At 51.4% G+C, this 27,958-nt stretch overlaps 10 protein-coding genes across 10 annotated transcripts; 5 read left to right on the top strand and 5 right to left on the bottom strand.

Annotated features, from left to right (window-relative positions):
- Positions 1-92: 92 nt before the first annotated feature.
- On the top strand, positions 93-715 carry N7533_006336 (fungal specific transcription factor domain-containing protein; the record flags this gene model as incomplete). Its single annotated transcript, XM_057102986.1, has 2 exons — positions 93-119; positions 236-715. 2 exons carry the CDS (start codon positions 93-95, stop codon positions 713-715), a joined length of 507 nt encoding a protein of 168 aa, XP_056962616.1.
- Positions 716-2,308: 1,593 nt separating this feature from the next.
- Positions 2,309-2,776, top strand: N7533_006337 (uncharacterized protein; the record flags this gene model as incomplete). The annotated part of the gene is made up of 1 exon (XM_057102987.1): positions 2,309-2,776. The coding sequence occupies one exon, from the start codon at positions 2,309-2,311 to the stop codon at positions 2,774-2,776; it is 468 nt and encodes a 155-aa protein (XP_056962617.1).
- An 882-nt stretch (positions 2,777-3,658) lies between these two features.
- Positions 3,659-5,378, bottom strand: N7533_006338 (fungal specific transcription factor domain-containing protein; the record flags this gene model as incomplete). The annotated part of the gene is made up of 2 exons (XM_057102988.1): positions 3,659-5,267; positions 5,323-5,378. 2 exons carry the CDS (start codon positions 5,376-5,378, stop codon positions 3,659-3,661), a joined length of 1,665 nt encoding a protein of 554 aa, XP_056962618.1.
- Positions 5,379-5,718: 340 nt separating this feature from the next.
- On the top strand, positions 5,719-5,928 carry N7533_006339 (dolichyl-diphosphooligosaccharide--protein glycosyltransferase subunit 4; the record flags this gene model as incomplete). The annotated part of the gene is made up of 1 exon (XM_057102989.1): positions 5,719-5,928. The coding sequence occupies one exon, from the start codon at positions 5,719-5,721 to the stop codon at positions 5,926-5,928; it is 210 nt and encodes a 69-aa protein (XP_056962619.1).
- A 537-nt stretch (positions 5,929-6,465) lies between these two features.
- N7533_006340 (putative C2H2 finger domain protein) lies at positions 6,466-9,172 on the bottom strand (the record flags this gene model as incomplete). The annotated part of the gene is made up of 3 exons (XM_057102990.1): positions 6,466-6,662; positions 6,925-7,291; positions 7,658-9,172. 3 exons carry the CDS (start codon positions 9,170-9,172, stop codon positions 6,466-6,468), a joined length of 2,079 nt encoding a protein of 692 aa, XP_056962620.1.
- A 1,378-nt stretch (positions 9,173-10,550) lies between these two features.
- N7533_006341 (synaptobrevin-domain-containing protein) lies at positions 10,551-11,395 on the bottom strand (the record flags this gene model as incomplete). The annotated part of the gene is made up of 2 exons (XM_057102991.1): positions 10,551-11,280; positions 11,358-11,395. 2 exons carry the CDS (start codon positions 11,393-11,395, stop codon positions 10,551-10,553), a joined length of 768 nt encoding a protein of 255 aa, XP_056962621.1.
- Positions 11,396-11,976: 581 nt separating this feature from the next.
- Positions 11,977-14,763, bottom strand: N7533_006342 (uncharacterized protein; the record flags this gene model as incomplete). Its single annotated transcript, XM_057102992.1, has 1 exon — positions 11,977-14,763. The coding sequence occupies one exon, from the start codon at positions 14,761-14,763 to the stop codon at positions 11,977-11,979; it is 2,787 nt and encodes a 928-aa protein (XP_056962622.1).
- Positions 14,764-15,508: 745 nt separating this feature from the next.
- N7533_006343 (uncharacterized protein) lies at positions 15,509-15,822 on the top strand (the record flags this gene model as incomplete). Its single annotated transcript, XM_057102993.1, has 2 exons — positions 15,509-15,555; positions 15,618-15,822. The coding sequence occupies 2 exons, from the start codon at positions 15,509-15,511 to the stop codon at positions 15,820-15,822; spliced, it is 252 nt and encodes an 83-aa protein (XP_056962623.1).
- Positions 15,823-16,141: 319 nt separating this feature from the next.
- N7533_006344 (ion transporter) lies at positions 16,142-19,543 on the bottom strand (the record flags this gene model as incomplete). Its single annotated transcript, XM_057102994.1, has 2 exons — positions 16,142-19,179; positions 19,258-19,543. 2 exons carry the CDS (start codon positions 19,541-19,543, stop codon positions 16,142-16,144), a joined length of 3,324 nt encoding a protein of 1,107 aa, XP_056962624.1.
- A 1,480-nt stretch (positions 19,544-21,023) lies between these two features.
- N7533_006345 (bifunctional carbamoylphosphate synthetase/aspartate transcarbamylase) lies at positions 21,024-27,825 on the top strand (the record flags this gene model as incomplete). Its single annotated transcript, XM_057102995.1, is given in 4 exon segments — positions 21,024-21,633; positions 21,726-25,014; positions 25,031-27,710; positions 27,769-27,825. The coding sequence occupies 4 exon segments, from the start codon at positions 21,024-21,026 to the stop codon at positions 27,823-27,825; spliced, it is 6,636 nt and encodes a 2,211-aa protein (XP_056962625.1).
- Between the last annotated feature and the right edge of the window lie 133 nt (positions 27,826-27,958).

The following is a 27,958-nucleotide window of genomic DNA, read 5'->3' on the forward strand; positions in this document are numbered from 1 at the left end:
ATTTTCCTCGACTGCATGTGCCTTTCAATTTGATTCTTTGATGCTTTCGCAGGCTGCAATTATGGCGCAAGATTTGGGCTATAATCGGTCCAATGGTGCTCAAGAAGTTTCGCAACGGCGTACGTTTTGGGTGCTTTACTTCATGGAAAAAGTCTCTTGTTTTACAACAGGAAAGGCCTCGGTATGCCTCGGACATTAATATTGACTCAAAAAACTGCTAAGACGAATATTTCAGGTCCTGCAAGACTCAAACATCAGCTGCGCTATTCCAGATGTACAAGAATCCACATTCGATGACTATGATTGGTTTTTCAGCTTTCTGCGATACGCCCGTCTAGTTTCTAAGATTCGCAATGACTTCTTACAAATCACCTCGCTAAACCAATCAGCCTCTGAATATGTTATCAAGGGACAAGGCCTTCTAAAGGAGTTGGAGTCTTGGCGCCTATCTATCCCAGAGCGCTTTCGTGCTGGAGTGTCGCTCAAAACTCGGCTGTTGCGCGAACCACTGGCTCAACGAGTCGCGCTCATGACACATTACATGTACTTCCACGCACTACTCACTCTATCTTGGAGCCTGTTGCATTCCAGTGCAAACAAGGTGGGACCCATACAAGAGCAGCTTGATCTGAAACGCAGTATGATGCGAACTGCACGCTCTGTTTTGGAGCTTACCAAGTTCATCGAGGTTGCTCCTTCAACTCCAATCTGGTAAATCCATGAAAGAAAGTATCCAAAACAAACAGTAAATTTACTGATTGCACTTATTCAGGATTTTGGCGGTGCTGCCCTTGTCGTGTCTGATGATTCTCTTCGACCTGGTAGTTCATAACCCGGATCACCCTGAGGTTAGCCTCAGCCTTGCACTCCTCGATATTGCCGGTGGACATTTCAGTCGACTAGAATTTGCCAGCAATGGTACTTTGCCCGGCTCATTAGTCGCCCAGTTCGCACACCTCGCACGCCAGTATATCTCTGAAAAGAGGCTGTCTAAACAGAGATTGATCAACATAAGCATTCCTGACTCTTCAAATCCTGCGCAATTTGAGGTTCCAGTTCCTGGTGAGCCAGCAGAGATGTTACCATCTTCTTCACAGTTATCTGCGGCTCCCAGTGGCGTCATGATGCCAATACCAAATCAGTCAGCTGAAGCGTTGTCTACTAGTACTGGCAGTCTACATGAGCATCTACCACTCAATTCTGGGACGACACCAACATGGAATTCTACGAATTTTCTGACTGAAAGCGATGCGTTGTTTATTCCTTTCATCGATGATCCAAGCTATCGTAATGAGGGTCTGGAGTCATTAGGAACTGACTTGAAGGATTTGTTCGATCATTCATGTGCAAGATGGTAATAACGTCTCCTGTGATATAGACTATCTCACAGCCAGAACGTTTGTCCCGATGATAAGTTTATTTCGTCCATGCTCCAGGGCTCCTATTATTAATTATACAGAGGCCAATGTTTATGTCAGGCAGCCCTAGAGGGGATCATCATGACACGGAGAATCAGCGAAGCAAAGAGACTGCGGGAATACTAGTAGTTATTGGGAGTGACAGAGTCTGCCTTACACACTCAGGCTGCTATTTGTTGCCAACGAGTAACTATCATCTATACCCTCCGGTAGAACAGGAGAAAAATCCAACGATTATATGCCCTTCAGTGCGGCTGTTTTGACTGCGAGGCTCCCGCTGATACCTCATTATAGAATTAAACAACAAGAATAGGCTAAACTGCGATGTTTAGAGACTATACTAACGTTGTGTTGCTACTTCGACCACCACCACCACCGCTTCTCCTCCCATCTCTCTCCACCGTCTCTCATCTCTCCATCTCCATCCATCTCCCATCCTCCACCATCCACCTGTCTACCTAGGTACGCGACAACAAACGTTGGAAAGCTCCTGCTTCCATACTTATCCCTTCCCAGGTTGAGACCAAATGACCACCTCCAGTGTTCCTCCCAGCGCGGGCAAAAGTCGTCGTCGCTCTGTGAGTATCTTCTATACTAGTACCCCCCCGAGCAATTAGCCACGACAGAGGAGATCTAACCATACCACGCCCTTCAGCGCCGGATTCAAAAGCCATCTTGCTCTGACTGTGGAAATACAACCCGTCGTGAGTAGTCCTCGAGGAATCTTTGCTTACACTACTGACACACCAAGAACGAGGAGATTCCATATGCCATCTTGAACAGCTCCGAGATGAGGTCGCCCGCCTCTCGAACGAAACAATACGACTGCAGGAAAGTGACGCCGAACATAGGCAACAACTGTCCGAAATGCAGACCCAACTCCATTATCTATGCTCGGTAAGATTCAACTTATCTTGGTAGGCTTCTCTACGTCGGTACTAATTGTCAATTCACAGTACCTGACAGTGGGCCCCTATGGCTACAGCAGTGGGCAGTTTTATGCAATCGATACGCTCGACCAATCCGGTTTTCCTTCTGAAGAAGCACAGGGAATGCTCCCCGAGATGACCATGCCCGAGGTGACCGTGTCTGAGACGACCGCCCCTGGGTTAATGCTCTCCGAGATGACGCTCGATGAGATTATGGCTCTTGATATGATGGTCTTTGGGGTGGTTCCTGACATTTATGCCGGCCATGGCTATGACCACCCACAGGATCTTGAAGGTGCTCGCTACAATGGTCATATGAAAGTTGAGACGGTTCCAAACGAAACTGCGGATAGTAGCAGGGGTTTTATCATCCCGATTGATGATGTCGCTGATTTTAAGGAAGTTTCGGCCGAGTTCAAGGCAGAATGAGCCCAGCCCAATGCACATACCGCGACATGAAAAATGGTGATCTACGAATAGTTGCTTGAAATAGCCTTGAATACGAGAAACCCTACCATAAGATCATTCCTCATGAATCCAAGGAGACTTTTTACTAGAACCCAGGCAATGAGGCCTATTGGTTGCTTGAATATGCACCCCTCGAGCTGATACTGTAGAATTTCTTCTCGGATTAGATTTGAAATTCAAATTCCTAGAAGCTCGCATGGGAAACTTGAACTAGTAGTCACTAGGTACTGGATAGATGGTAATGGTATGTGAGTTATGGAATGATAATTTAAAACGAGTATATTATCATAGAAGCCAGCCATAATATGGAGGGTAGATGCCATGTACTCCGTATCTTGTAGCCATTTGAAGTCAACTCTACCCAAGTGGGTCGAAGCATAGACCCTGTCTGCCGTAGACGAGAGTGGTATTCTCCTATTCGTCAACGTGTAATATTACTCTCCAGCTGAATGCAGTCATAGTCCTTGTCCAATGATCGACAACTCCGAATCCCATTGTCTCGGAGGGCATCCAATGAGGCGACCGAGAGCATGCGATGAACCCACACGATCGCTCTGGAGGTGAATCCCGAAGGGGCCATGGCAGGCCGAGCTAAGCCCTGCATATGCAGGAGAATGGGGATATTGGCGGTGAATGGTCCCCGTATCCAACGACGGGGATCAGTGGAGTCATATAAGAGGGGGGGCTTGATCCCCGAGCATCAGCTGGGGGTTAAAGGGAGCGTTTCTGGCCCCCAATTTCCCGCGCCAGGATTGCCCTCTTATATCCGGCCAGGAGCCCCTCCGCTGCTGGCAGTTCTTGTCATATTCTTATTTTCAAGACTGAATTCACATCTTTTCCCATTCAGCTAGGTCCGTCCTGGACCCAGAATCGGCCAGCATCGAGATATGACGTGAGATCTAGCGGGTCAATGCTAGGCCGAACACCAAGCTCCAGCACATCACGCGCGACGGCTTTTATCTGTCGCATAATGGATTGGGAGATAGCCCAAGTACGAGCCAATGATCGGAAAACACCGATGGTAAGTCCAATGCGATCCCGACTCGGGTCAGGCATCTGTCCTGCCTTGACGGAGCAGGCGGCCAGCTGGACGATGGAACTGAGCGTAAGCGCGCAGATAAAGAAAGGTGTGTGTCGTTCCACAGGCAGACGCATCGCCGCTAGTGTGCTAAGCTCGCTAGCTGCTTTGACGGCCTTCATGGCATGGGCGTGGTGGGAGAAAGCGGGGACGCTGATCGGACCGTGGTGACCACAGATTACCTCCGAGGCGACTGCTGGGGATGACAAGAGGTCGGAACGAGGGAAGTTCAGGTAAATGGAGGCTCCATTTACTAGCATGGTCGCTTGGAACATGATCTCGTCTACCGAACCATCCGGTCGCATGAGCTCTGCCTTGGATTCCGGCAGGTGATGAAACCAACTAGCGATACGGGCATCGATGGCCTCGACGTTATCCTGCTGGCCCTCGGTCATTGCTTGCGTGGCCACCACACGACCAAGAATGCGTACCGCTTCAATTCGGTATGAATAGGAAGAAAAGTCGCGCTCCTCATCGGCAAATACACGCTCATCGAACTGGGCGATCGTCGGTGCAGGCGGCGGGGTCAGGCCGTCCTGGTATATTCGCTCCTCACAGGGAAGTGGGACTTCAGGTAACACCAGGTTAGTGCGGTACACGCTTTGCACTCCGAGAGCCGTCAGCATTCCCTCAATCACAAACAGCTCCCACCAGGTCCGACGAAGACATTCGGCGCGGATTGGATCGCCGTTGCTCGCAACCTCGGCATAGCTGGCTTGATTGAGACCGATATCGAGTGCTATATCAACTGCACTAGCTAGACATTGGCCAGCCTCCATTCGCTCATTTCGCGAATGCAACACAATCGCCAGTAGCAGGAGAGCCTGGATCTTCTCGATACTGGGGACTTGCTCCTGAACTGCAGCGACAACCATTGGGCGATAGATCTCACTCGAGGTGGCCGGAGTGAAGTGAGCGCCAATGAACTTCATCACTTGTTCCAAAAATGGAGGGAAATTGGAGCGGTATAGGAATCGCAATGGTGGGAGAATGGGATGCGCGGCGTGGAAGTAGGTGTAGTAGATATCGAGTAAATATCCGTCGCTGCCGACGGAAGAAGCAGAATCCGGGGTCAACGGGCCGGGCATCGGACGCATTTGGGGTGTTGTCATGGGAAACTCGTGCAATCCGGGGCTTGCAGATCCAGAGGAGAGTAGTGGCATTGTAGGTGTATATTGATGATAGCCTGGAATTCCCCCACCACCAGTTGGTAGATGATTCCAGTCGACGGAAACATCGGCCCTACCGACGAAAGGATCCATGGGCAGCTGATGCTCTGGCGATTCCTCATCAGCGCGACGCTTCTTGGATGGACCTTTGTAACCTCGGCGCGATTTGGTGTAGTTGCACTCGGAGCCGGTCAAAGCACAACGGCTGCAGATTGGAGATCGGCCATCACATTTCAGATGTTTCTGACGACACAGTAGACAAGCGAGTAGTGATGGACCGGGGGGGTTTGCCGGAAGAGATTTGAGGATCGGCCATGATTGAGATGCATCAGAGGGTGAAAGAGAGTGAAAGGGAAAGGGGAGGGGGGGGGGGGGGTTGTGGGAGGAGAGAAAGAGAGGGGAATCTCATTGAGGTTTGCAAGGATGGACCCTGGTCACCTTCCCGCCGATGCCACTTGTTCCTCTTTACCTCACCAACACCACTACCACTACAACTACCATTACCACAACTACACTCACCACGCTTCCACCTTTACAATAATCATACTCGCACTCCTAAACTCGCCTTTATACTCCGCGATCTCCCCGTCTCTTGGTTACTCTCTTGCTATCGCGCTCCCGCTCTATCCATCTCCGCCTCCACCTCCACCTCCACCATGATCTCCGACGGTGACCTCTATCGCCTCGCCATCTTCCTGGGCTCTTGCGCCATGATGATGATTGTCCTATACCACTTTCTCGATGTCAATGCCTCCGACGAAGAGCCTACCGATACCACCACAAAGTCCTCCAAGCCCATCGAGTCTACAACCGCGTCGTCATCCAGACCCACAGCCACGTCGCCAGAGTCAGGGAATGCGAAATAAGCTCCAGGGGCCCATATGCGATCATCTTCAGAAGCTCGGGGATGGGCAGGAATCCACGTCCCCAGGCTTGGTTTGGCGTTTTGAGTGCCGCTATGAAAGGACTGCCAGTGCATGTACAATAAATACCAGTCCAGTCCAGTTCAGCGTGATAGCCACGTACGTCTCCTCGATCTACTCTTCTTTCTCGATTTTCAATTATTTTATTTCTGGCACAATAAATATCGATCAACGTTACCTGCTCGACTCCTTCCGTCTAAATAGGAGCTTATACTATTTCATAGAGATGATCATTTAGGAATCTCTACCTCGTATGGGAGATTCAATTAATTGAATTGAGATTGCTCTGGTACTTAGACTTGTGTACGACAAGAGAGCAATATGGATGCCCATCCTTATTCAACATGGTTCAAATGACAAACACTTTCCCCAGCCGAAATCGAGATCGAGCTTTAAACTCCGATTGCAACACATGCAACAAGATAAATGACAAGGCAAGGGTATCATGGGTGGGGGAATAGAACAAATGAAAGCAATCAATCAGTTAGCCAGCACCATTTCTTCCTGGTTGACCGTCTCCTGACACATGACAGGTGAAATTCGGTGACTGCTCGCCTCCGCAGTCACGCCAGCATCGTCGAGCCAGCGAATACCTCCATCGGTCATTGCACGGGCGCTTAGCTCCGTTGTTTGATTTCCATGCGATCGAGCGTATGCGACCACCATGCTGTTGTCTGCTGGTAAGGTCATGGTACTTGGGCGTGCATTCCGTGTGAGAGGAACGGGGAAGTAGGGAGTTTTTTCATCATTAGCTAGAGAAGCCACTGAAATTAGACCATGTCTCTTCGTAAATCATCCTTCAAAGCCGAGCTTCTGGTACCACAATATCGAACGCAAAAGTTGAGTCTTTTTTCTCACCAGTAACGGGTACTTTGGGTCCATCTCCGAATTTCCAAGCCATGGGATGCACGTGCGCGTCCTGAGCATGCTTCCACATACCCGCGGCTGCCCTGGGATTCTGGTCACGACAGCCATCCCAGTTGCAAGTTAAGCTGTATGGGATGTGCATCTGCATGACATGACTTTCGAGAGCTTGCAGATTATGCATCTCAGCTCGGCAGTCATCCCATCGGCACCGAAACACGGGATATTGGATAGTGGGCTCCGGAGCGGGGATCGCCACCTCAACAACCCTCTTGGGTCGGCCTCTCTTCTTAATAGTAGACATCTTAGCTGGGGAGGGTGGGACGATAACCTGCGGCTCGGGGTAGGAGTTGGAGGGATGCGAGCGCGGAGTTTCAGCCCGGGCAGGTTGAGATTTGGACGTCTCAGTCGCAGTGGGGGTGGCTCGTAGGTTAGAATGTGGCTCGTATTTGGATTCGGATTTGAATTTAGATTTCGGGGTGGATTTGGGGGTGGACTTCGGAGTAGGTTTGGGTTTAGGCGCAGATGATTTGGGGAGAGATGGACTTGGCGGATGGTAAACAGAGATGGATCCTTGGGGCTTGGGCGGTGAGAAGCCTGCCGGAGCCGGAGCCGGAGCTGGGGCTGGAGCTGGGGCTGGAGCTGGGGCTGGAGCTGGAGCCGGAGCTTGAGCTGGAGCTGGAGCCGGAGCTAGAGCTGGAGCTGGGGTCGACCCCGGGAGCTTCCACGACCCAGTAAAAGGTGTTCGAGAATGATAGTCCACCTGAAAAAAAGGGAGCTCGCCAAGTGAATTGTGATGGTTGGTCACATTGGGAGAACGGGGGACGCGCAAATCAACCCACGGTAAAGCGGCCGCGTTTGCTGGGAGTGTTGATGGTCGCAAAGTCGCAGTTGTTGGTGCCGGTGCTGGCAGCATCGCGGGTGCTGGAGGCCCTGCTACTGGGGGCCTGGTGACTGGAACAGGAGCTCCGATAGGGGTAGGTGGTGGGAGTGCCACAGGCTGCGCTGAACGCGCGGGTGCTGGTGCTGGTGTATAGACTAGTGCAGACACAGGTAGTGCAGCCCCAGTCTCCCGAATTTGGGAAGCCAAACTCGCCTGGGCCTCTTCCACAAGGTCCCAGCGGAAAGTAGTCAAGTCTTTAGAAGCGTCAACCTCTGGAAACTTTTTACGAAGAGCCTGCATGTGCTCATTCAAGGGCCTTTCCGTGGGATGTTTGGCGCAATTGATCAACACATCGTGCGCAATCGTCGTCGGATCATAGCTGAATTTCTTAAGCTCGTCGGCATTGTTCATGGGCTGAATCATATCCCTCTTCAGCGGAGCATGTGATTGGGATGGGGAATTTCGAACATAATCGCCGGCTTTGAATGTTCGAGCCACAGAGCCAGGCGGTGTTTGTTTGACTTTAACTTTCGCCCCATTGTTCAATCGACGCGATTTGGAAGGCGGATCCTGTGAGAACCGCGGCCCAGATTGCGCAGCCCCGGTAGGATATGTTGGCGAGCTCGAAATGGTACCCAAGTGTCGTTCATATTGCCGCCGCTGCGCATTAAGAGTGATCTGTTGTCGCTGCTGCTCCTCTCGTCGACGTCGGTCTAGTTCTTGTTGAAGTTGCTGCTGCTCTTCCTTCTGTCGCTCTTGTTTTTTCCGTTCCTTTTTAAGTCGGCGTCGCTCTTCTTGCTGCTGTTGTTGTTGCTGAATCTCCCATTCACGTTGTTTTTGTTCTTTCTGGCGCTCCTGCTCCAGTTGTTGCTGTTGCTGGTACTGCTTCTGATGCTCTTCCTGTAGTCGTTGCCGTTCTTGTTGTCGCGATTTCTCCCGTTCCTGCTCTCGCTGTTCTTCTTGTTGCCTGCGCCGCTCCGGTAGTCGTGATTGTTGCTCTTGCTGCTGTCGACTGTAATACGTCTGATTTTGCGACTGATATTGTGACTGGTACTGTAGCTGTTGCTGCGGCTGTTGGTAGTGCGGTTGGTACTGCTGCTGCAGATTTTGCCGGCGCTGTTTCAATGCGAGCCACCCTTCCTCGTATGATGGGGGTAGGTGAGGGTATCGAGAGTCTGTTGGTCTCTCCAACGGAGTGGGCGCTCTGGCATCCGCGTCAGGTTGAGACTGGGACACTCTGCGCTGATTATCCCGGGATCGGACGTAGGCGGCGTAGGCAAACTGGGTCATATGTTCTGCATCTTCGAATGCCGGGTGCGGATAGTATGTCGTGGGCAGTTCTTGCTGGATTGCTTGGGCTTCGTTCATTTCCAGAGGTTGAGACTCTTCCCATTCCTTTGGCCAGCGGTGATAGCCATTGTACTGGTCATTGTTGACCATATTGGAGGGAGAGATGCACTACCGATGGTGGCATATCATGGCAGAAGTCGAAACAGGAAAGTAACAGATCTCAAAGCAGACACTTAGGGATCATAGCACAGTGAACGAGCAACCTTAACTCTTTCCTAAATGTCCAATTCGTCACTGATTGCCGTCGCGCACGCGGCTGATCGGCAGAAATAGTTCGGGCGGTCAGTCGGCCGTATAAATCGGGACGGCAGACCTCTTCCCTTCTCCAACCGCAATGCCTAGAGAATTTTCAGAATTCTGGCAGGGAGCACTTGTCTCCGAGTGGTTACGCATGCTCAGATACCTCTTGAGTTGGTCCTCGTGAGGTCCAACTCACAGGTCTGTGAACCTACCACATTATGCAAATTATCAGCTTGTCATAATGCTCGACTCGTGAAAATTTTGCCGTCATGAAAATCAAATCCACCACGGACCTGAACTCCAATTTCAATTGATGTCTATTATTTACCAACTAATCAACCACAGCAGATTGACAACGTCTTTCATTCGAGACCTCTTCTTCCCCATCGCGGTAGAAGTCTTGCCATATTATCACCTCGTCAACCCCGCTTCGGTGGCTCACATGGTTGAAGAGATAAACATTAGGCGTATAAAGAATTGCAGAGCCAATCGGTCTCTGATCGATTGGTGATGTTGTCTCGCTTGCAGACCGACTCTTGATGCTTTAGCTCTGATGATGTTGGTTTGAAAGTGAGGTACATTCCGATAAACCACCTACCTAGGTAGCATATGTCAATGATATTCATTTTGTTGTCAGATCATCTCCGTAACTGCCAATGTGCCTAGGTGGTTGTTCTAATACAGTGTCTATTTTAGTATAGTACTACTAATAAGAACCTTGGAGCGTTACGGCTTCAGAGCCGGCCACCTAGGCACGTACTAGTAGTAGTAGTAGTAGTAGTAGTAGTAGTAGTAGTAGGCATCCACCTGGGCATGGACGAAGCCCTGGAGGTTGTCGTGGTCTGCCTACCTGGGCATAGATGACCTCGGGAGGATAGTAGGTAGCTAAATTACTAGTAACAGAACCTCTGCTCGGTACAACAACTGAGGGATATGAACAGTCATTCAATAAGGGTTGCTAAGTTACAAGACCATAACTGAAATGATAGTATGTACGACATCAGATTAATGTACAGCAATTTTGCCAGATGCAATGTTGAAGAACCAAACCAAAAAAAAAAAAAGAACCAAAAAGCTCGAGAAACCGAAATCAAACCATTTCATACTTCATAAGAGCTGTGTTAATCGAAAGGACAGAAAAGAAGAAAAGCCAAAGTCAAGTCAAACCGCAGTGCTTGCTGAATCTCAAACGTGGTCGAAAGTCACCAATCCTCCCAGAGGAACTCACTCATGAGCCATGGCTAACACACTTCGACCAAGCAGGCAATCCACACCCCATCCCAATAAACAAGTAAAGCAAGAAAACAACAACAACACCAAGCAAAACCATCAACTTGATATTCTTCCACCACATCCGTCTCCGCAGCCCACGACTCCGCATCCGGAAATCATGCGCACTACCCCCCAACCGATCCGTCTTATCAACAAGCAAATCAATCCGCTCCCCGCGCTCCAGAACCCGCTCAATATTCTCCGTCATGATATCGCGCACGCTGTCGATCTCACGCTTCGCGGATGCAAGCGAGTCGCCCGGTGGGGCGGTGTTGTATGTTTGGAGGAGGGAGCGCAGTTCGGTGTTAAAGGCTGCGCAGCCGTAGGCTGGTAGGGCGCTGAAGTCTGTGCTGGAAGGGTTGTAGGCTGTTAGGAATTTGCGTTTCATTTCGAGTAGGTAGGCGAATGGGATTCGGCGGCCTTGTTCGGCAGATGCGACCACTATAAAGCTTAAAGGGGCGTAGGAGCTTGTTTCTGTGCGGCTGCTTTGATCATCTGTTAAGCCGCCGGACGGGGAGTCGGCGATGTAGTGTACGAATAGGCGTTCGTGAGTGTAGGTGAGTTTCTGGGGCTTGTCGTGGGTGATCTTTGGGAGGATGATGGAGGCCAGAGATGAGGCTGCTGTGGAGGAGGCCCCTGGGGCAGAGTGCTCCGCTAGGATGGTAGTGCGGTTGGCGATGCATGAGCTAGATTTGATCGAGGCTGATTAGATGATGCCCCGGGGGTTGGTTGTAGATGATGCCGAGGGTTGACTTACTAGAGCAAGAAGCTCGGTGGTTTGGAGGAGGAGCCTGAGGCCATTTTGGGTCGATAGAAGTTGATATTCTTGGGTCGAAGTGAGAGGTTCGGTGAGATTGCACCTGCGAGGAGAGACTCTTGGATAGTATCGAGTATCCTTGCCTCGTCGATGAGTTGCGGAGCTGCTGTGGGTCGGCTTAGTCACGTCATCAGGTGTCAATATTCAGGCATCACTTAAGGTGTCGATTGGTTCCTGAGTGGTAGAATCCGAGAGAATGTTCAAATTGAATAGGTACTTTTATTGAAAAACAAACAGGCTTTGGATCTTGTCACTTTGTACATCTCATTTCAAGGTTGCACCACCGTGTCACATACACCTTCATACTCTAGATGGTGGGTCAACGGATGTGCCGAGAATCCCCGGATCCCGATGACTACTTGTAGTAACTTGAGATATCATGATGTCTACAATCGACCAAATACCAGCCAATTATGAATCATTCCAGTTACTTTGGTTTATTATTTAGGAATTTAACCATAAGCTGTAAGACCAAGTTTTATTAAGAACAGCTGCAGTTTATTCATGAATCAAAAAGCTACACTTGTTTCTCCCATCGTGAACTTGACGGGACTAGACAAGCCCACTAGAGGCGCCTATCAATCATCTCAAATCCATGAGAAGCCGTATCACTCATAATTTTGTCATCATCAGGGTCATGGTTATCGTTATTTTTATCGTCATCTTCATCGCCGTAACTGTTGCTGTTGTATTCAGGGTGTTCCATGTCCTCATCATCATCACTAATGTCGGATTGATGGCCCATCAGTGTACTGTTGCTATCGCTGTCCGCACCGTCCATCTCAAAGTTAAATTCCTCTCCGTGGCTAGATTTGACAAGGTATGCACTTTCTGAAACTTCCATGTATCGTTTATTTTCTTCAGGCTGTGTGAAATCGGCTTCCATAATGGAGTCCTCGTTGAACGAGTCCAGAGACTTGACTTCGGTCCGGTGCGACTGTGTAGCGCAGTTAGATGCACCGTTGATGGTACTTCGCGAATCTGATGGGCCAATATCACTGAATGAATCCTCCGTTGTTGCATTGCTGCCAGTGTGTACTGCAGGTCCCGGAGTGGAGAACCCGCCGGTTTCCATGATCGGAATGTCTTGATCTTGGAAAACGCCGCCGCTACCGTCGTCGTTGCCTCCGGCCCATAGGGGCAAGAGATTTAACTGCTTTCCTGACAGGCAGCTAAGAGTATCGATGGATTCAAATGGAATGGAGGGCTTTTCAGCAGGGAAAAGTAATTCCTCAGCGGTCTCGCGGATGTAGGTATTGGCCGAGACAAGGAATAGAGTCAAGTCAAAATGTCTTGCAGGTGCCCCGAGAAGGTTGTTTTGGCCGAATGATTGCTGGGGCTGAATCGGTGTCAAGTTTTCAGGGACATTTGAATACTCCGGGAAAGCTTGATTGTTTTGGTTTTCTTGGTTCGGAAGGTCGATTTCTCCAAACGAAAGCGGACCGAACATATCTAGTGTGGTGTTCAGACTCGAACTCGAGGCTATCTGCGACGCCGAGCTAGATTGCTGAAAATTCCAATTTTGAGTCTCACGTGGGCGAAAGACAAACGGTTTGCTGTGCGGACTCGGTGTAAAAACCGATGACGAGGACGAGGACGAAGCAACGGGTTCCGCAAAGCTCGGTAGTAGTGGTCGCATCGCCAAGTTTACTTGATGGTGCTGGGGCGCGGCTAATTTCCTTTCCTGCGCATCGATTTTCCAATTTACGGTGCTGGTCTCATTTTCGACGAATGTGCGGTGGCAATAGCTGATTCTAGCGCTATCGTGGCCTTTGAAGGCAAGTAGCCCTTTGCCAATATCCGAGATATCCTTGTGAGGAAAGTTTTGTGGCTGGAAATCGGAGTCAGAAAGGAGGTCAAAGCTTACTAGACCGTACCAAAAGCTCCTCCCGATAAGGCGCTGTAGAACTTGTTGTCTAGGGAATGTGAAGTTCATATGAGGGCGCGTGGTCGCAGGTATTGCATCGCTGGATCGAATTGGGTCTCGAGTTCGTTTCAAAATGCTGTAGATTCTGTACCTCACAAATTCCTTCAGAAGGCCTGTCAGATAATCAACCGCAGCCCAGTCCTGCGGGAATTTCCGTCGGTGCTCAATGAGCTTTTGATACTCGGGGTTTTCAGTAAACCAGTTCATCTCAGCCCCGGCAAGGCGTAAGAACTGGTCAATCAGATCATCGGCAAAGCTCTTGCTGGCATATTCTATGCGCTGCACCTCGGTATCGTCGAGGCCATTTATCCGACTGTGGCGAAAATTTTCAATGTAATGATGCGTGGGCGTGATGTTGGCGGTTCGAATCGTGTACAGCAAAGCTTCATCTCCGATGAGAGCAAGAAATGCGTGGCGGCAAAGCTCAGGGGCTTTGATCCCACAAGCCACTCGGTATGCGATCTCCGGATGAATTTCAATGAACTTGGTGTTGCTGGTTTGATAGAACCATGACAGAATGTATCCGCTCACGGCCGGCACAGTCGTCAGATCGAAGACTTTAGCTATCGCAAAGAATGTCCACAGCTTGGATGGGGTATCCAAGGAGATACTGAGACCTTCCAAAACATGTAGAATGTGCTCAATTCCTTCCCGGTGACGCACAGGTGAGTACTCCACCGGTAGACTGGTCGGCTTTTCAATTTCTGCGGCATCAGGTAGCCCCTCATCCAGATCAGCAAAGCCAGGTTTGTCCAGAGGGGTCTCGGGGTCTTCCTCGGTGGGGTAGGCTGAGACGGGTGACGACAATTGAGTAGTGTTCTCGGACTCCTCCTGATCCGCCTCCTCGCCTTCCCCCACGGGCTCGGAAATATCCTTGCCTCCAACACACGCTGGAGGCAATTGCCACAGGGACCTCTGCGAAGCCCACGTTCGAATACCCAACGGGCAGGAGACCTCTGTCAAAAGGATGATGGCATCGTCTTCTAGGATTGGAGGGGTCAAGTCTAAAAGATATTTGATTCCCCGTGGTAGCGAGCCTTGATAGAAGCCTCGTTGTTTGGCGAGTCGTTTCTGCCATCGAGGATGAAAAAATTTCGTCAGATAAGGAGAGCCCGTGTACAGCAGTTTCTCGCTGTGGACGCGATGAGGGGTTGTGGATGAGCTTGATGATATGTGGTAGGCATTCTCCGGTGGTGGGTCAATGTAGACAAGGGTATCACCGTCATCAAAAAGCAGAAGTGGTAAGATTGGGGCCTCGGTAAGATGGGCCTCGGGTCGGCGAAAAGGTGGAATGGACATGGGAATAGCAGGCTCATCTGTCGCTGGCTGTTCAGATCCAGTTGGCTGGCTATCATGCCAAGGTGAGAGGACAGTAAAAGTTGAAGGCACAGGAGATGTGTTTGGAGCTGGCTGGGAGGTAGCCATGCTGGGGAGGCAGGGGCATGGGTATTGATATGGGATGAGCAAATCAAAGATGAGATCCAAAGGTCGTAGGGTGAGGGGGTGAGGGGGTGAGAGGGTGAGGAGAAAGGAAAAGAAGAAGCGAAGGTGAGCTTGAAGAAAGGTGGATGGGGGCGGAGTTGAGTGAGTTGGCTAGTTGAGCCTCAAGCGGGAAGCTGCTGCCTGAATACTTTCCTAGGTACATAATACCATAGTATGTACCGTGTGACACTGGCAGGTACGAGTCATGTACACTCACATGACCTATATCTCTCTATATCCAACATTGACTCGGTGCAGTCAACTTGACGGGGAACCTCGACTCCACTGCGGGGCTTGTGTACTTCATAGTTTAGTTACAAGCTCCCCCACAACAACAACAACTTGAACATACCCACAACCATCACGGTATTGTATGTGGAACTCGGGCCTTTCAGGTACAAGAATCAATGAATCTGAACGTGAACTCAAACTTGGGCGAACCATGGTAGCTATCACCCCCATTCCGAGTCCCAGCATCCTAAGGTTCCCTTTTAGCAACATCCGGTGATGTACTCATCGGGATGTCATGACGACAGGAGTAGTATACTTCTCAGCATGAGACCTCCTCTTGGATCACTTCCTTCACTTGAACGGCCTCATAACCTCCATCTTTACATCTACTAGTAGTATAATTACTACCAACAATACCGCCTGGAAAAGAAATTGAACCTTGGAAAAAACCTCCAGAATGACCACCCTCACTAGAAACCCAATCACAGGACGCAAGCCCATGAAGTCCGTCCCCTCGACCTGCACATTTCGCCACTCACTACTGACACAAGATATCTTTCAAACAGATCCACCTCCATTGCTCTCATGAGCATCGTCGGTGTCATCGGGGGAACTTGGGCAATGTTCCGACTGATGGCGAAGAGAGGCACTGTGGTGACTACAGGCGAAGACAAGGAAACATTCCGAGGTGGCAGCGCTCAAAACGATGTGGGGAACAAGACTGCTCGACCTCCACGTTCATACCCAGCTCCGCGGGGTGGTTCCGTCTAATTGTGAGGGAGTTGGGGACTTGGAAATTGGAAGATCTAGGAGAACTCAAACCAGAGATAAAGAGCCAGGAAGGAAATCATAATGACTTTCGTGTACGATCAATCCTAGTGGCGTGCGTGTATGTGTATGTGCATAAAATACAAAATGAAAGCACGGCGCGCTCGTGGAAACAGAAGCCGAGAGCAAAATCACATCAATCAGAAGTCCGCCCTCCTTTCTTTCCCTTGGTAACTGTACAGGGTATTTGCGAATGTACAAAACAGGACATGCAAAACAATGAAAAATCGCAAGAATGAGAACTTGAACAAAATGAGACCCGTCATGCTGATCGTGGTGCATCGTGATCGTTGTCGCTGTCGTGGCCATACTCCTCCTTCCTTGGCGAGTATGAAAGGCGCCCATCACGGCCAATCCGGCTCTCCTCTGAGCCTGGTCGGCGCTTTTTTACCTCTTTATCTTTCTTTTCTGCGCGTTTCTTCTTCTCGCGTTGGCGAAGGTCATCCATCCGAGGGCGACTTCCACTTCGACTCGATCCAGTCTTTCGGAGGTCCTTAACTTCCCTGATCACTTCACGGAATCCCTCTTCGATATTGTTCATCCGAGCCAGGACCAGTTTACTGAGCATATCTTGGGTTTGGCTCGTCCCCTCGCGTCGGAGACCTCCTGTTGCGAAAGCCATTTGGGTGTTGAAGCTAGATGGTACGGCGCCAGTATAGGCACCAACCACCGCCTTGTTGTCTCCCAGGTCAGAACCTAGGCCAAATAGCAGAGATCGCTGAGGTCGGGCTGAGCCAGGGCGGTCCGGGACATAAAGGCTTTCGAGCTCTGGTACGGACATCTGGTTCAACCCCAGGGAGGCATTTTTAATACCCACGGGGACAGGGTGTCTCTTTATGGTGCCTTGGTCCACTGAGGTCGATACGTAAGGCAGCCGACTGGCCTCATCGTCAGAGGAATCTTGGTTGGGCCGGGTAGGAGTGGCCCGGCCTTCGGTGCCTTCGTTCGGTGATCCAAGGGGATTGTAGAGCATGGTGACTCCGGAAACGTTTCGGGTATGCTGAGGTCGGCGGGTAGGGCTGCCTCGGCGCGACAATAGTCTCGCGGTTGATGGCCGAGAGCTGTAGAATTTGGGCGTGGTCTTCTCACTGCTCCTCACTTCCTCCTCCACATCACTGTTATTTTCTTTGTCGGAGTCTCCGCCGTCACTTGTAAGTTCGTCATCTCCCTCCATATCCGTGTGCTGGGAGAGCTGTCTTGTTCGGGTTGGGGATGCAGAATCTCCTCGTTGACGGCTCAACGTAGGACCAGCTACGTGGCTGGTTCTGTCCTCTGGATTGGAGGCCACCGAGCGAGTAGTCTCCGTAAAGTTGCGTCCACCCGCAGCGAGCGTCTTGCGGAATGGGAACCGTAGTCGACGGGTAGGCATTTCGAGAAGATCGGCCACAGAATCCTGCTCATCAGGGGTATGGACTGGACCGGAACCAATCTCTTGCATCCAGTCTTTGATCACGTTGTTTGTTTGCTGCTTGCGCCGGGGCTCGCGCAGTCGATCATCACTCATCGGCCGTCGGAAAACCTCCTCCAATGCCTGGTCTTTCTGATAGGTTGCAACCGAGGGCTCTCGAACCAAACCGGGACCCCTGTTACTAAATGCACGGAATCGACTTGGTCGCCAAGTCTGCATGGGATCTGTTGTTCTTATTTGGGGATTCGCATCAACCAGATCAGTTAGTTCCACCACCTGAGAGCTAAGAATGGTTTTCTCGTAGAGGCAGATGGTAAACAAGATTGGTAAATGAGTGATTTTGATGATCGTTCGATTCAGCCGAATAAATTCTCGAAATGGCATCACATATCGAAAAGGCGTCACCAACCACGCAATGATATTCGTCGGGGCGACGTAGGAGAACAGCGCATCTGACTTGACCATGGAGATTGCGTTGACGGCAAATAAGAATTGGTGCTCCTGGTTAGCATTTTGAACGATTCTCATGAAGGAGTTGGTGAGAACTGTAATCAAGATGGTGACAACAACGAAATGACAAATAAAGAGGAAAAGTGTCAAGATGGTCCGCCCGAGAAAATTGTAATCTTCCCACATCGCCCATGCTGTAGGCGTAAAGCCCATCAGCATTTGGAATAATCCGTATGCCACTGTATTGGGAGAATTATCATTTCCAAATGACAAAAAAGCAACAAAAAATCCGCTACAGGCGATAATGATCAACACAAAGACCGCAATCAGATCGGATGCCATGATACGAAATGCAATAAGCAGTTGCGAGAAGTACCGGTAATGATCGAGAATGGAAAACAGGCGAGGAAATAAAAGTACCGCATTGGCCGCCAACACATCATATGCCTGGTTAGCCACTTGCTGGTTGCGAGGGTAGGTCAAAAAGGCACCATAGATCCGCAGGCAGTAGTAGCAGAAGAATAATAGCAAGATTCCCAAGTCAAAGAGATTCCAAAAGCTCATCAGGTACAAGCTAAATCCCTGCTCGTTAAATCCTACCACTTCATCAAGCATGAACCCTGTACTCCAAAACCAGAATACGACCTCTAGGGAAGTGATCGACCGGCTTCTGTCTTCCAACACTGCCAGGAACAGCCCTAGTAGGACAGCGAAGGAGAGAGTAGAAAGAAACTGCCGATAGCGTGGTACTCGTAGCCGAGATAACTTGAACAGGGAAGCCTCGCGGGGGTTGTATAATGTCACGGAGCGGCGCGTTGCTGAATTCCCAAGTCGAGCCATCGGATTGCCATTCGGGTTTTCAGATGTTCCGTAGTCTGGACCAATAGCAGAATTTCCGCGACGATGTAAATGATCGGCCGCTGAATGGAAGACGATAGTTCCAGCCCAGATGGCTTCCAATTGTTGAACAACTACAGGGTGGGCCAGGAACCGCTTCGCTTGGGCTCGAATGGCGATTTCGAGGCACGAAACCCGTCCAGACCCCACGACCCGTTTCCCTTGTGGACCATGTGCCCATGCAGCCGATGGATCCTGGCCTTGGAGCGGGTAGAATTCATAGGAGAGCGCATCGATCAGCTCTCTCGTCGAGTATTCGCGGAGTAATTTGATTGCCAGTAGTTCGCTAACCATCGCCCGTGTTTGACTAGCACCGCTGTTTCCTGGGTTGAGGTGTATTTCCTTCTCAAACTGGAGACAATTGGCCATGAGGGCATATAGGGTGGCTCGCGAAAAGTGAGCGGACATGAGTTTTTGTTGAATGGGCTTGATCAGGAACTGCGAGACCTGCGGTGATCGCAGTTGATCCCATGTCAATGTCGTCTCACAGCGAGAGGCGATCAAGGGACGAATGGCATGGGTGATGTCGTAGACCGGGAGGGAATCTATCGTGACAATTGGTGGTCAGTCTCTAGTTGGTAGAATTTTTGAGACAGAGTTGGGAAAAGGACAGAAGGAAATACCTAGATGTGAGGCAGAGAAGATTGGAAGAAGTGGTGTCGACTCCATGGGCCGCTCATCCTCTTCCTCATCCTCATCGTGAACCCATTCCCCATCCTCGTCCTCGTCCAGGCTTTCTTCATCTACATCGTGCAACTCGGGCGCGTCGTAGTCGCGTCTACCACCACGGTTTGCAGCTGCTCGAAACCAGGGAGAAGTATTGTGGTCGCTTGGTGTAAAGGGCGAGGCAAATGGGGACTCATCGATCTGGGTGCGTTGTGGTTTCGGACGAAGCAGAGAAGCCAGCATCGTGGAGGGAGTTTTCAGACGCGAACCCGCATGATAAGAGATATTTAGAAAGGTAGGTGAGGGAGGGGGGGAGGAAAGTTTGAAATTGAGGATCGAAGGAAATCGAAGGAGGGGCTCGGCAGATACTACTGAGCACGACCGGGGAAAAGAGGCGCAAGGACTTGCGAGGTGGAAGCTCAAAATGTCGCGAGCGATTAATGCAGACCAGAGCTAGTCAAGGCCGGGGCTATCGCGCATCTGGAGCGATCGGAGCCCCACACGTCATGGCGCAGACCACCTGACTCTCATTCCAAGATCTTGAATTTGAATTGGAATTTGAATTGGAATTGACGGTGTGTTCAGGTTTGACTAGGTTTTGAGTTTGAATTTCACTTTCAAGTTGTGCTAGGTGTTACACAGTTTAAATTTTCCGAGTCCGTCAACAGCATCACTTATCCCGATTCGGCAACATATTTATATCTAGTTAGTGGCCCTGGAGTACTAGTAGTAGGCATACCCCTCTCTCTCAGGAACTTCAAATCACTGGCATGGTCATAATCATGATCATGATGCTTTACTACTAGTACTACCACCATCATCACTACTATTTACTCAGTAGATATACCCGACACACTGCCAGTGGCATCTGACTGGCTCCAAGGTTGTCCGACCTCGGGAAGGGTTAACCTAGGGTAACCTTCAAGTTCAAGTTGGAAGCAACTATACTACAGTACTATTACTAGTAGTACTAGCATTACTTAGTGACTACTATACTACTATACTAGTGGATACTAGTATGCTACCTACCTAGATAGTAGACTATATAATGAAAATTGAACCTCTGTTCAAGTTCGCTTGCACCGTTGGATATACCCTAGTACTATAATTACGTAGTGCTGCAGCCGCGATCGGATATCGACCTTATCAATACTCACCGCCTGCATGCAGTGCTTGTAAGGCATGTCCCGTGATGCAGATGCAATTGCCTTGTAGATTAGGATACAGTGTTATATAGTTACATGTAGTAACCAATTTCACCGAGAGATCCAGGTGAAAATTACTACATAATTGCCCATTCACCCAAACCCTCAAACTGCCGTGCCGATCCTCAAAAAAGGATCCCCAATGACTCAATCGATCCACTTTTTGGGAAAATTCTGAAGGCGGTGGACCTTCACCCACGCACCGCAAACGCACCGCAACCGGTGGGGCCCGCGCTTGCACGAAAAATTTATTCTGCCAGCCCTCTCACTCTTCTTCTTCCTCCATACCTCAGCTCTTGCAGCTGCAATTCTACTCCAATTCCTCTCTCCCCCCCTCTTCTCCAAAAAATACCCTCAAAAACACACAGAAAATCTGTTGAATAGAAGAAAAACACACCAGCCTTGAAGTCGTGGATGCTGTTCTAGAGTGACCTCGCACTCGATCAGATCGTCCCCGAGAGGACTTGTCCCCTCCCCCCTTTTCTCCCACACCAAAAAAAAAGGACCTGTTGCCCATCATGGCTGCCAACACCGGCGCTATCATCAAGCCTGCCTCTATCCCCGTTCGCGGTGGAACCGACCGCCTTGTGGCCCTCGAGTTGCAGGATGGCACCGTCTACCAGGGTTACAACTTTGGTGCCGAGAAGAGCATTGCCGGTGAATTGGTCTTCCAAACCGGCATGGTCGGCTACCCTGAGTCCATCACCGACCCTTCCTACCGTGGTCAGATCCTGGTTATCACTTTTCCTCTAGTGGGTAACTATGGTGTCCCCTCGCGGGAGCAGATCGACGACCTCCTCAAGCTGCCCACCTACTTCGAGTCCAGCCAGATCCACGTCGCTGCCTTGGTGGTCGCTACCTATGCTGGAGAGGACTTCTCTCACTTCCTGGCCGCGTCTTCCCTGGGCAAGTGGTTGAAGGAGGAGGGTGTCCCCGCCATGCACGGTGTTGACACTCGTGCGCTGACCAAGCGTCTCCGTCAAACCGGTAGCATGCTGGGCCGCATGCTGCTCCAGAAGCCTGAAGTTGCCAAGGAGGTTGCCTCCGGCGCTGACGCTGCTACCTGGAAGTCACACTTTGAGGAGATCGAGTGGGTGGACTGCAACACCAAGAACCTCGTCGCTGAGGGTAAGTCAATTGTCCATTTCCAACCCAAACCACGAAGCCAAAAATTCGGCAGCATTGGAATCTTGTCTAATCGGATCCCGCTTTATTCATAGTCTCTATCCGTGAGCCCAAGCTTTACTCGCCCCCCGCAGATGTTGCTCTGAAGCACCCCTCGGGACGGAACATCCGCGTCCTGTGCCTGGATGTTGGTATGAAATACAACCAGCTCCGCTGCCTGTTGACCCGTGGTGTTGAGGTCATGGTCGTTCCCTGGGACTACGACTTCCCCACCCTGGCAGGCAAGGACTACGATGGTCTGTTCGTCTCCAACGGACCCGGTGACCCCGCCACTCTCACAACCACCATTGACAACCTGGCCAAGACATTTAAGGATGCCCGCACTCCTGTCTTCGGTATCTGTCTGGGTCACCAGCTGATTGCCCGCGCCGTCGGTGCTACAACCAGCAAGATGAAGTTCGGTAACCGCGGTCACAACATTCCTTGCACCAGTATGATCTCTGGCAAGTGCCATATCACTTCTCAAAACCACGGTTATGCTGTGGACGCCTCCAGTCTCCAGAATGGCTGGGAGGAGCTGTTTGTCAACGCCAACGATGGCAGCAACGAGGGTATCCGTCACACCACCCGTCCCTTCTTCAGTGTGCAATTCCACCCCGAGAGCACCCCTGGTCCTCGCGATACCGAGTACCTGTTTGATGTCTTCATCAACACCATCCAGAAAACTATTGCCTCTGCGGATGCGCTCACCAAGCCTGTCGAATTCCCCGGTGGCATCAAGGCTGAGAATGTCAAGGCTGCCCCCCGTGTTTACGTCAAGAAGGTTCTGGTCCTGGGATCCGGTGGTCTCAGCATTGGTCAGGCCGGAGAGTTCGATTACTCCGGTAGTCAAGCCATCAAGGCGCTGAAGGAAGAGGGAATTTACACGATCTTGATCAACCCCAACATTGCTACTATCCAGACCTCCAAGGGTCTGGCTGACAAGGTCTACTTCTTGCCCGTCAACGCCGACTTTGTGCGCAAGGTCATTAAACACGAGCGCCCCGACGCTATCTACTGTACCTTCGGTGGTCAGACTGCTCTTTCAGTCGGTATTCAACTCAAGGATGAGTTCGAGGGCCTGGGTGTTCAGGTTCTTGGTACCCCCATCGATACTATCATCACTACCGAGGACCGTGAGCTGTTTGCTCGTAGCATGGATTCGATCAACGAGAAGTGCGCCAAGTCTGCATCTGCATCCACCATCGAGGAGTCTTTGCGCGTTGTCGAGGACATTGGCTTCCCTGTTATTGTTCGTGCCGCTTACGCCCTGGGTGGTCTCGGCTCTGGTTTCGCTGAGGATATGGACCAACTCAAGGACCTTTGCACCAAGGCCCTCGCTGTCAGTCCCCAGGTCCTCATCGAGCGCAGTATGAAGGGCTGGAAGGAAATCGAGTACGAAGTTGTTCGCGATGCCCAGGACAACTGTATCACTGTCTGTAACATGGAGAACTTCGATCCTCTCGGTATCCACACTGGTGACTCCATTGTTGTCGCTCCCTCACAGACCCTCTCGGACGAGGACTACAACATGCTGCGAACCACCGCTGTTAATGTCATTCGTCACCTTGGCGTTGTCGGTGAATGTAACATTCAATATGCCCTGAACCCGTTCTCTAAGGAGTATTGCATTATCGAGGTTAACGCTCGTCTGTCGCGTTCTTCGGCCCTTGCCTCCAAGGCCACCGGTTACCCTCTTGCTTTCATCGCTGCTAAGCTGGGTCTGGGTATCCCCCTCAACGAGATCAAGAACTCCGTGACCCAGTCCACCTGTGCTTGCTTCGAGCCTTCCCTCGATTACTGCGTGGTGAAGATTCCCCGTTGGGATCTGAAGAAGTTTACTCGTGTGTCGACTCAGCTTGGTTCCTCCATGAAGTCTGTTGGTGAAGTCATGAGCATTGGTCGTACCTTCGAGGAGGCTATTCAAAAGGCCATCCGCTCCGTTGATTTCCACAACTACGGTTTCAACGAGACTGATGCTCTTATGTCGATCAAGGCCGAGCTTCAGACTCCCTCCGACCAGCGTCTGTTTGCCATCGCTAATGCTATGGCTGCTGGATACACTGTTGATGATATCTGGAAGCTGACAGCTATTGATAAGTGGTTCTTGAGCCGGCTTAAGGGTCTCAGCGACTTCGGCAAGTCTCTCAGTGCTTTCAACGCCACCAGCGTGCCCATCTCTATGATCTCACAGGCCAAGCAGCTTGGTTTCTCTGATCGTCAGCTTGCCAAGTTCCTGAGCTCCAACGAACTGGCTGTGCGCCGTATGCGTGTTGAGGCTGGCATTACCCCCATTGTCAAGCAGATCGATACTGTTGCTGCTGAGTTCCCTGCCGTCACCAACTACCTTTACCTGACATATAACGCCTCCGAGCATGACCTGAAGTTCGATGACCACGGTATCATGGTTCTTGGATCTGGTGTCTACCGTATTGGTTCCTCTGTTGAGTTCGATTGGTGCTCCGTCCGTACTATCCGTACCCTCCGTGAGCAGGGCCACAAGACTATCATGGTTAACTACAATCCTGAGACTGTCAGTACCGATTACGATGAGGCCGACCGCCTGTACTTCGAGAACATCAACCTGGAGACTGTCCTTGATATTTACCAGCTTGAGTCATCTAGCGGTGTTGTCATCTCCATGGGTGGTCAGACTCCTAACAACATTGCCCTGCCGCTGCACCGTCTCAATGTTAACATCCTGGGTACCTCCCCTGAGATGATTGATGGAGCTGAGAACCGTTACAAGTTCTCGCGTATGCTTGACCGTATCGGCGTCGACCAGCCTGCCTGGAAGGAGCTTACCAGCATTGACGAGGCCCGCGGATTCTGTGACAAGGTTGGCTACCCAGTGTTGGTTCGTCCCTCTTATGTGCTTTCTGGTGCTGCTATGAACACAGTCTACTCCGAGCACGACCTGGCCAATTACCTCAACCAGGCTGCGGACGTGTCCCGTGACCACCCTGTCGTCATCACTAAGTACATCGAGAACGCCAAGGAGATTGAGATGGATGCTGTCGCCAAGAACGGTGTTATGGTTGGCCACTTCGTCTCTGAGCACGTCGAGAACGCCGGTGTGCACTCTGGTGACGCCACTCTCATTCTGCCTCCCCAGGATCTCAGCGAAGAGACTGTTGCTCGCATCGTGGAGGCCACTCGCAAGATCGGTAACGCTCTGAATGTCACTGGCCCTTACAACATCCAGTTTATCGCCAAGGACAATGACATCAAGGTCATTGAGTGCAACGTTCGTGCTTCGCGCTCCTTCCCCTTCGTCTCAAAGGTTATGGGTGTCGATCTTATCGAGATGGCCACCAAGGCTATGATCGGTGCTCCCTTCCAGGAGTACCCCCCCTATCAGCGTGCCCAAGGACTACGTCGGTGTCAAGGTCCCGCAGTTCTCCTTCTCTCGTCTGTCGGGTGCTGATCCCGTTCTTGGTGTCGAGATGGCCTCGACCGGTGAGGTTGCTTCCTTCGGTCGTGATAAGTATGAGGCCTACCTCAAGGCCCTGCTTTCAACTGGATTCCGTCTGCCCAAGCGCAACATCCTTTTCTCCATCGGTTCCTACAAGGAGAAGCTTGAGATGCTACCTGCCATCAAGAAGTTGCACAAGCTGGATTACAACCTGTTCGCCACCTCTGGTACTGCGGACTTCCTGAAGGAGAACGGTGTTCCCGTCAAGTACCTCGAGGTTCTGGCCGGTGAGGAGGATGACTTCAAGTCTGAGTACTCTCTGACCCAGCACTTGTCGAACAATCTCATCGATTTGTATATCAACTTGCCTTCCAACAACCGCTTCCGCCGTCCCGCCAACTACATGTCCAAGGGTTACCGCACTCGTCGTATGGCCGTTGACTACCAGACTCCTCTGGTCACCAACGTCAAGAATGCCAAGATCCTGATTGAGGCCATCGCCCGCCACTACCCCCTGAACATCCAGACTTCTGATTTCCAGACTAGCCACCGTACCGTGGTCCTGCCTGGTCTGATCAACATCGCTGCCTTTGTTCCTGGTCTTGTCACCCCTGGCTCCAAGGACTTTGAGGATGTCACCAAGGCTTCGATTGCTGCTGGTTTCTCCATGGTCCGTGTCATGCCCGTCGGCGTTGACAGCTCGGTTACCCAGGCCACCGATCTGAAGATTGTTCAACAGAACGCTCAGGACAAGTCCTACTGCGACTTTAACATCTCGGTTGCCGCTACCGCTTCCAACTCTGACCAGATCACCCAGGTGACTGGCGAGGTTGGCTCCCTTTTCATCCCCTTCAACCACCTCTCTGGTAACATCAACAAGGTGGCTACTGTGACCAACCACTTCGGTTCTTGGCCCTCCAACAAGCCTCTGATCACTGATGCTAAGGGAACTGATCTGGCTTCCATCTTGCTGCTTGCTAGCCTGCACAGCCGCAACATCCATGTCATGAGCGTGACCACCAAGGAGGACATCAGCCTCATTGCGCTCAGCAAGGAGAAGGGGCTCAAGGTGACCTGCGATGTGTCGATCTTCTGCCTCTTCCTTTCTCACGAGGACTTCCCCGAGTGTGCCTCTCTGCCCTCTGCCGAGGACCAGAAGGCTCTCTGGGACCACATGAGCACCATCGATGTTTACTCGATTGGCAGCATTCCCTACCAGCTTGCTGGCAAGGAAGCCTCCCCCGCTGTCGGCATTGCTGAGTCCCTTCCCCTGCTCTTCACTGCTGTCGCTGAGGGTCGCCTTACTGTTGAGGACATCACTGCTCGCCTTTACGACAACCCCAAGAAGATCTTCGAGCTGCACGACCAACCCGATACCTCTCTCGAGATTGAGATTGACCGCCCTTACCTGTACCAGAGCGCCGATGCCTGGTCGCCTTTCAGCGGTAAGGTGATGCGCGGCTCTGTCCAGCGTGTTACTTTCCAGGGCAAGACGTCTTGCCTGGACCATGCGATCACCTCTGATGCCATTAAGGGTACTGATATGTCTTCTCACCGTATCGTCCCTACCTCGCCCGTGCAGAAGCCTACCACCCCCATGGTTCGCCCTGAGAGCTCCCTTGACCGTCACGTTTCCGTCTCCGGTACTCCTGGCCGTCGTTTCCGTGGTGAGGTTAACGTTCCCTCTATTGGCGAACTTGGCCCTCCTCTGTATCCCTCGGCCCCGGTCTCTTCCTCGCTCTATGAGATGCTGTCGAACTCCAACTTCCGTGGCAAGCATGTGTTGTCCGTGAACCAGTTCACTCGCGCGGACCTCCACCTGCTTTTCACTGTCGCCCAGGAGATGCGTCTCGGTGTTCAGCGCCAGGGTGTCCTTGATATCCTCAAGGGCCGTGTCCTCGCTACCATGTTCTACGAGCCCTCTACCCGCACCTCGGCTTCCTTCGATGCCGCTATGCAGCGCCTTGGTGGACGTACCATCCCCATCTCCGTCGAGCACTCCTCGACCCAGAAGGGCGAGACCCTGCAGGACACCATCCGCACTCTGGGCTGCTACGGTGATGCCGTGGTCCTGCGCCACCCTGACCCCAAGAGCACCGATATTGCGGCCAAGTTCTCCCCGGTTCCCATTATCAACGGCGGTAACGGCTCTATCGAGCACCCCACCCAGGCCTTCCTGGACCTCTTCACCATCCGTGAGGAGTTGGGTACTGTCACCGGCCTGACTATCACTTTCACTGGTGACCTCAAGTACGGCCGTCCCGTTCACTCCTTGATCAAGCTCCTGCAGTTCTACGATGTCCGCATTCAGCTTGTCTCCCCCAAGGAGCTTGCTCTGCCCGAGGATGTCCGCCAGCAGATCAAGGCCTCCGGCCAGCTCATCGGCGAGTACGAAGAGCTGACTCCCGAGATTGTCGCTCGCTCCGATGTCCTGTACTCCACCCGTGTGCAGAAGGAGCGCTTCACCGACCTCTCTGAGTACGAGCGTCTGAAGAACAGCCTTGTCATCGATAACGCTCTGCTCAAGCACGCCAAGGGCCACATGGTTGTCATGCACCCTCTGCCCCGCAACGCCGAGGTCGCCGAGGAGGTCGATTTCGACCAGCGGGCCGCTTACTTCCGCCAGGTACGTTCCAACCCGAATACCCTCTTTGTCAAAGAACGACTGCTAACATATTTCACAGATGAGATATGGCTTGTACTGCCGCATGGCGCTGCTGGCCCTGGTCTTGGCTCACTAAATTTCTTCTTCCATATACTCCCACCCTGAGACCGGGATTCCTCAAAAAGCGCGCCGTCGATTTTTACGCATGTCATGTCTTTCATTTTACCTGTTCTGTTCTGTGCTCTTTTTTCTTTGGAAAATTTCTGCCA

This window comes from Penicillium manginii (genome assembly GCF_028828005.1).
Source record: "Penicillium manginii strain IBT 31320 chromosome Unknown utg000004l:1.0-7231830.0:1.0-7236170.0, whole genome shotgun sequence".
NCBI classification, from domain to species: domain Eukaryota; kingdom Fungi; phylum Ascomycota; class Eurotiomycetes; order Eurotiales; family Aspergillaceae; genus Penicillium; species Penicillium manginii.